Source organism: Lathamus discolor, chromosome 1 (genome assembly GCF_037157495.1).
Source record: "Lathamus discolor isolate bLatDis1 chromosome 1, bLatDis1.hap1, whole genome shotgun sequence".
NCBI classification, from domain to species: Eukaryota; Metazoa; Chordata; class Aves; order Psittaciformes; family Psittacidae; genus Lathamus; species Lathamus discolor.
Window position 1 is genome coordinate 149,736,728 of NC_088884.1, and position 13,955 is coordinate 149,750,682.

The following is a 13,955-nucleotide window of genomic DNA, read 5'->3' on the forward strand; positions in this document are numbered from 1 at the left end:
CGTCAGCGCTGCGGCGGGGCTCCCCGTGCCCCGGCCCTTCCCGCCGCGGGCAGCGGGGCTGCTGGTGCCGCCTTCTCCAACGCGTCCCGCTCGGCCCCTTCACACCCGCGCTCCCGGCGCTTCCCGTACCGCAGCGGCTGCGCGCCGGCCCCGGCGGGGTGTCCCGTTCTGCTCGGCGGGGACCACGCCTTCTCGGCGGGCCCCGGGGCAGGGGAGCCGGCATCACCCCCCGGACTTGCAGCCTCGGGGCCGGCCGCGGCGCAGCAGCCGCCGCTGTGAGGAGGGGGGCGGCGTGGGGGCAGGCGGCATGCCCGCCCGCTCTCGTTAGTTAACCAGTGCCAGGCACCGGCGCTGTGCGTAGTACTCGCGAGCGGTCTGCAAACCGCTGTGCTCGCGTTTATATGCGCAGCGATTAATTGGCGAGTAGCTTAAAGATACCTTAGGCAGGGTTTTTCGTTTTAATTATATATAACTTTGCTCGTGGACAAAAGTTATTTTTTATTCTTGCATCAGGGTATTTAGTAGTGAAAGCTGATGTATCATCTGAAAGGCAAACTTTGCGGCAGCAGCTTTGAGTGGAATGGAAGGGCTTCAGGAAAACACTTCAGAGCCAGTACTAGTACGGAAAGTAGTAGTGCCTCCCATCTCTGGGCATAAATGGCTGTTTGAACAACCAGATTGGCTAGCAGACATGTAAAAGGAGGGTGAAGTTACATGAGAGATAGTATCTACTGCTGCCAGCAGGATGGGGAGTTCATGCTTCCTTCCCCTGTTTTCCCCATGCCACCTTGTACTGCTCTGGGGCTCATCAGCTCCCTTCATATAAGCCTGTTCAATTTGCTGATAGGGCAGAGAAAATGCGAGTTGTTTTTTGCTGGGTTAGCTAACTAAACAGGCTGGGCAGAGGGTCTGGGAGAGGACAAGGTGAGAAGTTGTGTAATTTCACTGTGCCTTCTATCTGAGTGCGTTTGCAGTTTATTTTTAATCTCTGGTGGCATGAAAACTTGTGATACCTTAACAGAGTGGATTTTACGTGAAGGAAGACAAACAGCTGGGACTCTCTGCCTCCTGACCCCCAGCAGCAGTACTAGCATGTTGCTGACAGCAGCTAGACAGGTTTTGTTTGAACCTCCAGATACAGTAGTCATTTAGGTTTTGTTCCTAGGGAGGTATTTCTGTCACTTGTAAGCCTCCCATGAAGTTCTGACCAAATTTAGCGTGACTTGATAAAAGTAAAACTGCTTGGGCAGGAATGATTCTTTTTCCTAGATGCTGGCAAATTTTATTAAAGCTATGTGGTTTGCAATAAGTATTATATTTCATTTTCTTAAAGTTTTCATACAGGGGTTTGCTTGCTTCTTTTTTCTTTTGGAGAAGTGCAAGCAGGAATGAATGAATACTTCAGAAAGTGCCAGTCTTGCACCCTGTGACCCTGTTTCAGAACTTGCAGACTGTGCCTGGCCTGTGACCTTTGTATTAGAGTAATGCTAGCTTTGCATCAGAAAAACCTCTGAACTGTTTGCCTTTCCTTCTTGTGTGATTGAGATGTAATTAGATAAGACTGTAGTTCTGCTTGCACAGCAATTATAATCGCTAAAGCCATTCTCTTTATAAATTTAGTTTGTCCTTGAGGGGTCTTTAATTTTGTGAGTTACCCTGCAGTAGCTGCCTCTTAGTGGCTGAATTTAGCAATTTCACCAAATATTAGTTAGGGTGACAGGGGTACATTCATGCTTTGCTTTTCAGGGGAACAGCTACAATGTTACTGATGGGTTAAGTATGTAGGTACTTAAATAATCCTTTAGAACAGCGAGAGACACCGTTTATTTTGTTCTTCCAGGACTTGTGAGATAAACAGTGAATCAGAGGTTTAAGATGTTTGGTGCATTAGGAAAATTACCTACATTTTTAGCTGTTGCTAGCAGAGATCTCATTGTATGGTTGCTGCTTTCGTAAGTGGCATTTTTGCCTGTGTTGTACATGGTTCCCTGGACTTGGGTAATAACTAAAATTCTGTTTAGTAAGAAAACCCACAATGTTATCAAACCTGTTGCCTACTCTAAGTAGATTCTTTAAGTCCTCAGAGATTGTACCCCCCTGTAGGTAGTGGGGAGCTACAGCAGGCAGTCTTTATAGTTGAAATGCTTTTCCTAATGCCTGATGTCATCTTTGCTACATATAGAGCAGATTCTGTTTTCCTATCTCCAGTGAACTGCTCTTCATTTTCAGACAGATCTTGTGCCGATTGGCATATTGTAGTTGTATCCTCAGTTCTAGTTACCTGTCTTCTGGCTTGAGCAAACTGATTCATTTTGCTTCATCACATAGGTCAGGCTTGTTGTATCCCAGTGTACTTGTTGCTTTTGTGAGGACAAAGCTGCTGTTCTGTAACAATTTAAGCTATCTGACCACTGCTGTTATGACTGCATGGCTTTCTTGCTTCCATCAGCACTTGAAGTGATTCACGAAGGCTCACAAAAGCTGGCAAAATCCACTTCCACCCCCTCACCCTGCCCCTCCTCTTCCCCCAAGCATGGTGTTTTTTCTGCTGATGTAGTGCTGCCAGAAAGAGCTGGTCAGTTGTGCACTGACGCCAGTGTGAAGCAGAGGGTGGGACTGTGGCAGCCAGCAAATAGATTGGCTTAAGCTACTGTGGAACCTCAGTCTAATTAAGTCTGTGTTTTCCTGAAGTCTGTTGTGCAAAACGGGAAACTGCTGGTGTTGAGCAGATGTGTTTTGGATGTGTTATTTGTGTTATTCTGCAATCTTTTTTTTAACAGCAGAATGCTCTCCTTGTGCTTCTCTATAATCCCTTGCTTCTCTGAGGACTGATTCTCAGATTTCCTTTCATATTTGTCATTAGTCATCTATCCTGTGTGTAGAAGCATGTACTTCTCCAAGTCAGCATGTCGATGTCCAGTAGAGACTGTTTCTCTTGTCACATTATGGTCTTATGCAGCACTTGTATATTACCAGCTTTCCTCTTTCCCAGCTGTGGCTGAAATTATCATCTGTCATGAGGCAGCACAGATTTCAACTGATCATGTGTTGAATATGCCATTGTGGTTTGGCTGGAAACAATGGTAGCTATGGCTTGAGAGCACCATTTGTGAGTGCTTGAGCCACCTTGTGATTTCCTGTGGACTGTGTTAGTTTGCTCTAAGGCAAAACAGTATCAAAAACCTTTGAGAAAGCATGATCTCTTAACATAAATCATCTTCCTCTTACGTAGTTCAGTTATCAAAAGGAAATCAGTTTCTTCTAAACAAATCTGTACTGGCTGATAGTTACTTAATTAGCTACAAGATCAGGGCTAAAGGAGCAGACACTGGTCTAGACACGCACTGCGATTAAGTTTTGGCTGGGCCTTCCCCAGAGACAAGGCAGTTGGTATTGCTCTGTGGGATTTCAAACTTCCTGCTGTTTTGTGGAGTTACGGAAGCTGAAGAATATATTTTCAAATCTGGGATTGCCCAGAAAATTTAGTCTGCTTTAGGAAAATGAATAAGAGAAATAATTATGCTTTGAACGCTGTAGTGCAAGTTACTGGTGATTGTTCTCACGTTTTTTTTTGTCTGCTTCTCAAAAGTAGGGAGAGACTTCATACTATGACTGGGTGGATCTATGAACAGGCTGCTGCTGGAAGGGTTAATTGTTGATGATATCATCTGTGCTTGTCTGGCCCCTTGATGAGCAGCTACTTCATAGGGTGCACTGAACCGAAAGGTGATTCGGTAAACCCGGCTCACTAAGAGGTCAAACAAGCTCCAGAACCAGGTTGACAGTATTGTAGGAGGGAAAAGGACTAACTGTTGCCCAAATAAACAACAGCTTGAATAGCTCAGCTTTATTGTGAAACCTTTGGGTGTTTGATCGAAAACAGCTAAGGTCCTCCTCCTGTTTGCCTGACTTCTGTCTTCTGTGATCTTGCCTTTATGCAGAAGATCTCTGCTGTTATTTTTCATGGTTCAATAATCACTTCGGCTAGTTATTCCAGGAAATTCAGATCAATTTTGTCATGTTCTGCTGACTCAAATGCATTGAACTTGTATAAATATTTAACGAGTATTTTTCTTTTCTAGCCTGTACTTCTGACTCCTTGTTAAAAATTGCCATAAATATTTTTCTAATTAATTACCTCATGAAGACTTGAGCAAAGACATTTAATTTTGCTGTTATCATCTCTGCCTTTCCTGTCAAATAGTTGACTTAAAGTATCCGTTTTCTTCTTTTACATATGTATATAACTGATTTTTTTTCTGTCTTTCTGTGTCTTCCTTTGAAATCTAAATGCTGTTGTGTTCTACTTGCCTGCAATGAAAAGTTAATTTTTGTAGGATTCTTTTCAAAACTTCTGTATAGCTAAAAAGTGCCTCTCAAAGGTTTCTTTTGATAACTTGCATTTCTCTTTAACCTTTATAATTCCAGTATTGTCATTCAGTTGTTTCTTTTTCTTGCAAGCTTTGGCCTCTGCTGAAGAGAATGAATTGTTTTCATCTGTTAAATTTGTGATGTTCTTAGAGTAATGATATTGCAGACAAACTATTTTAGGGTTGAAAAATACTCCTGTATTAAGTTGAACTGAGCAAAGAATTCTATGGCGTGGTTATGATTATACTATTTTTGTGGCAGCAAGAGTGACTGAAATCTGAAAAATTAGACAAGTTATCAACATTCTGAATTCATATTTCCAAGTCAGGTATTTTTCACTTGATATCCTTGAGAACAGAATCTGTTTCATGAAGACAAGTCTTTCTGTTTCTAATCAACAAACGTTAGTAAAGCTTTCGTTTTACTTCTGTGAAATCCCTTCTCAGTGTTTCGGTACACTGCCATTCATATTCCACTGCTGCTTCAAATATGTGTGTGTTGACTTAGAAATGCATAGTGTTTGGTTATTACCAATTAGCATTCTGTAGCATTGAGCACTTGCCTTCACCTGTGTTTAGAATGGATAAACACTACTGTTAGTAAGTTTGCAAATGATGGGCTACACTATCACTGCAGGTAGAACATGGAAGGCAATTCCTTCCTCCTCATTAGCATCCAGAGATAGGTGAGCGACTTGCTGTTTGTTCCTCTTTCAGCAGAGACTCTGCCAGTAAACTTTCCATCTTAGCTTCTGAATGCTGAATGGTTCAGTAACTTGTTGCTGTACCTATTGGGAAATGACAGCTGTGAATTGATTTTTTTTTTCATGCAGAAGAATATGTTGAAGGTGAATCTGGAAGTGACAATGTGCTTCAAATACCTACTTTTTAAAGCAAATGCGTTTGAAGTAAAGTGCCAAAGGAGATCTGAAGTGTGGGACAGCAGTGGTAAAACATGTTTGGAGTTTAAGTGAAGCTCCTGTGAAGCTCTTCAGACCTGCTTAGCAGTTTGAATCCTTATTTTGAGGACACATCTAGTTCTTGTTGCCACCTCAAAGTGTCTAACCATTTATTTATTTGCTTTTTTTTTCTAATAAAATGCCTATTTTTTTTCTTACCTCTCAGATGCTTTGCCCTTTTGTGTCTCTTTTTTTACCCTCATAAGAAAAATCTGAGGGTATTCTTATCTGCCTGATACAGTTGCAAGTTTTTTTTTTTTCCAGGTAATTCCTTAGCATCTTTTTTTGCCCTCAGATTGTAGGAAAAAAAGGTTTTCTGTTCACTCTTCACATGTTGCTCTATACTTTGTCCTCTCCAGCCTGCTCTGGAAAGCAGTGATAATGTGCCTTTGCCTTTACATTGCTGTTGCTCAAAGCAGAGAATTCTTTCCCACTCTGTGGCACAAAAGAAAATGGAGGAGAGAAACTGATGCCATCTAAAAAAGCCAGAGACTGTAGTTGGTGTGTATCAGTTTGTACAGGTTTTATGCAGCTATTCTAGCATATGCTTTAGCTGATTAAACAGAGCGTGAGTTGTAATTCTTGAGATACTTAACTTTTTGTTTTTGGAGTTAGTGCCCAAGATGGATTAAGCTGGAGTGATTTGTTTTCAAGTGCCCACCTTTTATCGTGTTAGAAAATTGCAGTGACTGGTACAGGGGGGCAAAGGATTTTGCTATGTTTGTAGTTTGTGAGGTACTGCACTGGGAAAATGGAGAGGAGCCTTGAGGCTGCTGTTATTTTTCTCTTGGTACTTTAGATATGTCCTGCTGGAAGGCCAAAATGCCAGGTCTTAGCAGAAATCTATCTCTGTGAGGATACAAGACAGGAAAGAAGTCTTCTATGGCATCTAGAACGCATATGAGAAATGCTGTGATACAGATAACCAATTAACAGCATAATTGCAGGTGTTCATTATGCTTCCATTTGAGGCCCTTTTATTTCACATCTGTACTAGATTTTTCTTTAATGTTTTTTTTGGCTTCATCTCTGCAGACCTGGTGGCAGCCTGTCCCTCTTCATCCCTGGTAGACTTCCACATGTAGAAACCTCATGGTGGAGGAGGCTTAGCTGATTTTACCAGTGCTTCCCGAGCTGTGCTTTCTGCTGCAGTCCCCAGGGAGGTCCAACACTGTAACAGTTGCATCACTAAAAATCTTGGTGCAGTCAGTCCTGTGTTTTTATCTCTTTGTCAAAAGCCTTTCATGATTCAAAACCTGATCTACAGGTGCTCATTAGACAAATTGGCTGTGTATATAGTGCAAGAGAATGATATGAAAGAGCCTAATAAAAATACAACAGTTTGTTTCCACCTCCATTGTGCTCTTATGCTTGGTAGTTATCAGCTTGACCTTAGCTTTCAAAATATAGAGTACAAGATCTTACCTGCCCTGTTGCTCTTTGAAAAACAAAATAGTTTTGTTTGCCTTAATCTTTGAGTTTATAGTGTTGTTTGTTTGGGGTTTTTGTGTGTGCTTTCTAAGGCTATGTCAAGATTTTAGTTAAGTTGCAACCAGCTGACAAGATTACATAGAGGACAGGATTATACAGAGAAGAGGATAGACAGATGGGCATTTGAAAGTTTTGGGTTTCTTGTTGAGTTCTGCCAGATCTTGTCCTTCCTGCCTTACTAATTACTATTATTGTGGATTGACCCACAGACAAGAAAAGAACTCAGGGTAGAAAACCTGTGTTACTCCTCTGATTTAAGGCTTCGTACATCCGAACAGCTGGAGTGTGAAGTAATTTAGCTGATTCTCTTAGTGTTCACCTCATGTACCTCTCCATAACAAGTAAGCAAAGGAACAAGTGACACTGAAAAGTGATGTTGGTTTTGGTTGTTGGTTTTTTTTTTGTTTTGTTTTGTTTGTTGTTTTTGGTGGGTTTTTTTGTTGGTTTTTTTTTTTTTTTGCCAGGCTTTCACGGCACTGTGGTTATTCTTGGGGACCATATAAATTGAAATTCTTGTGCACTACTAAATAGGACACTGCATGTAACTGGGTGTCACTGAGGGTTGTCAGACTGGTGCACTAACCCAAGTGAGAAATGAACCCACTGAAAAAGCACAGTTGCTTACAGGATCAGTGCACTAAACAGGTTCGTTGTGTAGCTCCATGATTTTGAGAGGGTATTCCAGGGAAGCGGTAGGTATGTACAGCTGGAAGCAGGGGCAGGACAGATGCTTCTGTCTGTTTCCTCCTCCACCCCCTAATTTACAGCAGATTAATGTGAAACTGCATGCTCTTGGTGTTGACACAAGCACACCTTATGGTCTTTGTCCCTCAGTTTTCTTGTTCATAAAACTGTGATAATAACTCTGCAGAGTCCCAAGTTCCTGTCCTTTGAATTATAGTGCTATTGCATATGTGAAGTGATAATACCTAAAAATGTAGGAGGGAGAAGTTGTAGCTGACTAGTAATCCATGATGCCTTTTTTCTTAGTTCTTCCTGGTGCTGTTACAGTCTAAAAATGTTAGGTTTGAGTTTTTTTAATGAAAGTGGTCTGCCAGCTCTTTAATGAAAAAGATTTTACTGTTTTACTAACGAGTTTAACATCTGCTGAGTTAACTAGTGGTGGAAGTCTAGTTTGCATTGATCATTAGCAATACTGTATTGTGCCTCCAGTGGCAGTTGGCTTCTTGTATAAGTTTTAATGAGCACAGTGGTTACCCATGAAAAGCAGAATATCTAGGAATGACCTATACTTGTGATATATGAAAAAGAAAAGTTGCCTTCACGTTTTTTTAAGATTAGTGGTTGCTCAGAAGTTACAGGTGCTTATGGGGAAAACCTTCAATTGAAATAAAGCAGTTTGGGGATTTGTATGCTCTTTAAAATTCTTCAAGTATTTGATTTTAAATTTGTGAAATCTTTGGGCAGAGTGGAAAAATAAATTTTCCTTTTCCTGTTCTCTTTCCTTACATTTTTGTTGTTTTCCAGCTTGCAGTTGGGAATACAGAGATAACTTGTAGATGGGAAAGTTAATACACAGCGTAGAGTTTGCTTACTGCTGGGCTAGTCTGATAAGAGAGAACTGGAAAACCAGAACTGGAAAACCAGAGAACTTTTTCTTTATTCCTGTTTGCTACTTTCTCTTTGCCAGCTAATACTATGCTTGGATATTTTTAGGGAAGAAGCAGACCTTTTCCACTCATTAAATATATTTTTGGCATAGATGTTAGGAAATAACTGTTTCAATTTACTCACTGTAAGCTAACACTTCAGGAAAATTGTTTTCTTCTAAGAAGACATTTTTCTATATTGGCAAATATCTAAAACACTTCTAGAAACCAAGTAAATACTGTGTTTTGCTCAGTGATTTAATTACCAGTCTTGAGCTTTATTATTTATTCACAACATTGTAGATAGAAATTTGTCTTCATCTGACAGAAAGTTTCACTTTTAATGAAAGTACTAAAGCCACAAAGGAGATGAGAGCTGAATGTAGATTTATCTTGAGAGTCATGAACATGAAGCAGTGTTTTTTTTTTTTTTTTGTGAATTTTTGTGAATCTTGCCAGTCTTGTCATTTTGCTCTCGAAGCACCAAACTGAAATAATAGCTTCCAGTAAGGCAGGATGTTTGTTTGCCACATCTCCATACATTCATCCTGACCATATTAATGGCTCTGTTGTAGTCCAGTGGAGCTGGACACTCACCTCGAGTTGGTTTATGACTGCCAGAGCTACACAGATTTTTCAAGCATAGCTATTCTTTAATTTCATAATTGTAGATTTAAAGAAGATGTACATCAAGTGATTTCTTCATTGAGTTACTTTTTTTTCCTGCAAAGGAAGAATGGAATTACCTGATCTTGAATCAATGGTAGAAAACTTCTAAGATTTACTTCCGGATAATCTTAATCCTAGTTTACATTGCTTTCAGTTCTGATGGAAAAAAAACTCCAACGCAATATTTCTGATTTTTATTTCAGTCTTGAGTTGTAAGTATTGTGTGCTGCAGCCCCCCTACATTCACCAGTTAAGTATGAAGAACTTCAGAACAGCACCCTTAAGTTAGCCCATCTGCTTCTCATGGTGTTAATTGGAATAGATTTGGTACATTTTGTGACCTTGTGCTTTATTTCACTGCTGGCACCACAGTGGCACTGGGATTATTGATGTGCCTCCCCCAATTTACTTGAAATAAAAGTTGATGTGTGTGGTTTTTGGTTGGTTGGTTGGGGTTTTTTTTGTTAATAATAAATAATACTGAATTTAACAGCTCTTGGCTACTTCTGGAGTATGCCTGCGTCAGCCAAAGATCTCTGAAGTGTTTCTGGTAGAATTTGTCTGTTGTTTGGCCTGTTGCTCAGGTAGCTTGGATTATGTATAATCTTAAATTTCATGAGGCTTCTGGAGACACCAGGCCTCTTCTGCTTGTGGGACCACTCGTCAACTGGAGTTTGCATTCCAAACACAAAACCAGTTGCTCTGTAACTTACAGTTTTTTAATTATGCCTTCAAAAGTCCAGAAAGGTTCCAGGTATCTTTAACATCCCTTACATAATTGGTTTAATGCAGTGTGTTTTCGGCCTAGTCGGGGAGCACACGTCCGCTGTGCTTTATATTTTTTACCAGTCAGCCAATATCCTTGATACAATCCATTTCCTCTGCCTTGCTTCTCTCCTGGGATTCTCTGCCTGAGTTTGGGGGATGGTGGTTTTCTTTTTGCACTGCTAAACTCCTACACTAGTTTTTGTTGTGAAGAGCTGGTGAAAGTGGACCTCAGAGTGGAGCAGCTGCTGTCTGTTAATAGTCTTGGTCCCCTGTCATAAGACTTCATCAGTCCTGGTAATGAAATTACAGATGTGACCGAGTGGCTTTGTTGCTAGGCTACCTGTCTTCTGAAAAAACACTTTTTCTCAGCTTTGGCTGACATTTTAAATGCACAGATTTCTGATTCAAGTACAGTCATTAAATTTCAATATCCTCTCCATAGTTCCTAATCTCTTGCATATTTGCTGGAAGCCCCGGTAGCAGAGGTGTATATGCAAGCGTTGCGTGTCATAGTGGCTTCTAGAACAATACATTTATAACAGGAATTCTTAAATTGCATTCACAAATGAATTCTTTCTTTATTCTAGATTTGTGGATGGTAATAGGTAGGTTTAACAGAAGTTTCTGAGTCTTGAAAAGACTTCAAGTCAGGAGGATGAGAAGGTGCTATTTTGTATCAGAACCAGTCTATTTATGTATTTATTTTTAAGCCCAACAGCAAAACGCAATAGTTTTGTATAATCTTCCTGTTGCAGACTTCAGCAGCTTTATGTTTTTATGTCAATCAGAATGTCAATTTGGGAGCAGATGGGATTCGTGGGGAAAAGGGTCTTTGGGGACTGACTTCAGGTATTGTGGATCCATATGGGTAGAATGAGCAATTTTGAGATGATCCTTGATCAAGAGAAATGCTACATTAGAAATCAAACTTCACCCTTACTGTGGTCTGAACTGCAAGCAGCTGGAGGTGAGGAGCTATATTGAAAAGGGTTTTTTACAGTTGTCTTCTGGGCCTGTTCAGACTTCTGCTTTTCAGTGTGGGAAGTCTAGCCTTTAGTTTCATCTAGAACTGCTCTGTGTATTGCAGCCTTGGAGCTTAGCATAGGATAGAAATGGTCTTCAGAGCCAAATTCTTTTCCCATTTGTGATCAGTACATTAAGAATGCATGCCTCCAATCCTAGTACATTAAGAATGCATGCCTCTAATCCTAACACAGTGCATCACAAATGTAAGAATTTTTCCTGACCTGACAGTAGTTGGTCTAAAGGGGGAAAAAAACAAAGAGCGCAATGCTTAATGTTGTCCTGTTTTCTAGCTCCGCTGAGGCTAAGTAAATTTGTTTTCCCATTATATCAGTCATTTTGCTCCTATGTACAGCATGTAATGTGCAGCATGTAATGTACAGTATGCACAGCTGACATGGGGTTGCATAAGGACTTGGCAGATGTCCAGACTGTTTTGGCTGCATTGCTAGTGGCTGCCAGGAAGTGTCAATGCAATGCAAGGATGAGTAAGTATATTTGTTGCGTTGTTTGTTTTCAAATTATAAAAGTTTTAGATCTCTCGATTTATGGTTGGGTTTGATGTATGCAAGTAATATGCATGAACATATATGTCTCAGATTCCCCTTTCTAGTAAATTCCTTTGATTCCAGAGTCTTTGTAAACTAAACCACTTCTGAATATTCTAGTGGCTTGTCTTTTGAATTAGTCTATTTGTATTTTTAGAATGCTTGCTCTTGTATCCTGCCATAAGCTATGGTTCTTGAAGCTGTATGTGGAATAAAATATAGGAATGGAAAAAATACTGGCTTTCTACATTCACCAGAGGAAAATGCAGTTTTAAAATGTATTGTTGCTAATGGTGACTGTATGTATGTCAAAATGGCGCTACTGTGTTACCTAGAACTTTGTGCTATCTTAATTTGTAGGTTCTGTGTCCATGGGAAACCTGTTCCAACAGTTAGTATAGTTTGTATTCACTTGGTAGGATTTGGCATTCCTTGTGGATAATAGATTCTAAAAGGCAGGCACAGGGGCCTATCGTAACAGCTTTCAAGTACAGACTGCAGTGTAGCTCTGGGAAAGTGGCTAAACTAAACCTTTCAGTTACCCACCGGGCTGGGGAGATTACATTGATTTCTGCCAGGAAATCTTTCTCCATTTGTTTATTTCAAGATGGGCTTATGTTGCTTAAATATGACCTTGATTTTAATGGCTTCTTAAAGCTAATGCCATGACTGCATTGTTCTCTCAAGGATGATCTTCCTTTAAGAAGTTGTCATATCGCTTTCCTGTTTTCTTAAGCTCCGTTCATTCTTGTGGAATGAGACAGTTGCCTTCAGAATTTGTGATTTAAATGTTACACGCTTTTCATTGCAATGTGCATTATTGTGTATATTGTGCTTTGTTAAACTTTGGTAGTTACATTAGTTCTTTGTAATATTTCTATAATTATAGCTTCATCTTTTTCTTCACAGCCTATGATTGGAAATGCAGTTACATAGTTGGCACTGGAAATGAGAGAATTGTGAAATTAAATCCCTTGGTTTACTTAAACCTCATTCATAAAGCAAAGTTGTAGAAAACTGTTATTTTGGGGAGTTAACAGAATTGGTGTGTGACTGGCTTACTGTTTTACTGACCTGCAAGAGGAAATACATCTATGAAATGACCATGCATACTGACTTTTAGAAAGTTTTAAAATAAGTTCGACGGGTTTATATGGAATTTGTCAGTTCCTGATAATAAAAAATCAATGGCAGTCATAAAGGTTAAAATAATTACAAATTCTGTGAATGATTTCAAAAGTCATATTAGTAGAGATATTTTATAAATGTTAAACAGTAGCATTCAAATGCCAGGATTAACTGAGCCCACTTCTGGAAGAAGTTGTATGAAATTATATTTTAATGCACCAACTACATAAATTACAGGAAGGTCATTCTTCCAATAGAAGACTAGTTTGTGTATTCCTATTTATGCCCTTGACTGTCTGTTTTTTACCTGTTTTACTTGAAGATTGAAATTAAAAGCATTTATTGCTTGTAATTTTTGATGTCTTTGAAGCGAGTTGCTCAAATTGCAAATTTTTTATTTTTTGTTGCCACTTTTCTGTATAAAACTGAAGGTTTTCAGCTTTTATAAGTAATGGGAACAGTGAATAATGGGAGCTAATACCTGTTATAAGGATTTAACGTGATTTTCATTGATATTTTTATGAGCTTTTCTTTCTTCTAGCTTTCCAAGACCAACTTCTCCAACAACAATGATTTTCGGGCTCTTCTGCAATCTCTGTATGCCACATTCAAAGAATTTAAAATGCATGAGCAGATTGAAAATGAGTGTATCATTGGTTTACTTCAGCAACGTAGCCGGACAGTGTACAATGTACACTCGGACAACAAACTCTCAGAGATGCTTAGCCTCTTTGAGAAAGGGTTAAAGAATGTAAAGGTGAGTAGACTATAAGAAGGATTTGTGTCCTAAGGAGAACATGCTGTGATTATTTCTTCTCAGCTTTCCTGAATACCCTCTGAAAGTGAAGAGGAAGAAGCAGCATTTGTGGTTTCTTCATACAGTACTGAAAACTTTCCAGTCAGAAGCACGAATTCTTTTGCCATTCATCTCAGTGCTAAATTTCTAGTAAAAATTCTTCCCAGAGGTGTATTCTGTGACAGCAGTCCATCTCTGCATAGTTGGAGGTGATTTGGAGAGACAACATGGAAGTCTCAAATATAAAGACTGCTAACTGGTCAAAACAGTTTCTGACTATAGAAATAATGTTTTTAATTAATTTGCTAGGAAACCCTGAGAATCTATTTTTGTGGCATGAAGCATTGTAATGTCACAAACAGAGATAGTTACCACAGTTAAAAACATGAAAAGGGCAAAAGCAGCGCATTGTTTTATTCTGTTAGTGAGTCATGTACTCCTTCCAGTAATCTGTTGCTCAGTAATGTTGTTATTGTTCCAGTCCTCAAGAAACTGTAAATGTTATTTCTCCAGATGGCTTTTTAACAACTTGAAGTTGTTAAATTCTTCTCCAATAGAATCCTACTTTTATCTTTCCTTTGGGGAACCCAACT

At 39.6% G+C, this 13,955-nt stretch overlaps 1 protein-coding gene across 1 annotated transcript in view; it reads left to right on the plus strand.

The window, feature by feature from the left end:
* FBXL5 (F-box and leucine rich repeat protein 5) overlaps positions 1 to 13,955 on the plus strand; it is a 33,979-nt gene that overhangs the window by 264 nt on the left and 19,760 nt on the right. Inside the window, exon 2 of the mRNA XM_065659071.1 lies at positions 13,108 to 13,323. Within this exon, the coding sequence (XP_065515143.1) occupies positions 13,108 to 13,323 (216 nt within the window). The remainder of the gene's footprint in view (positions 1 to 13,107; positions 13,324 to 13,955) is intronic.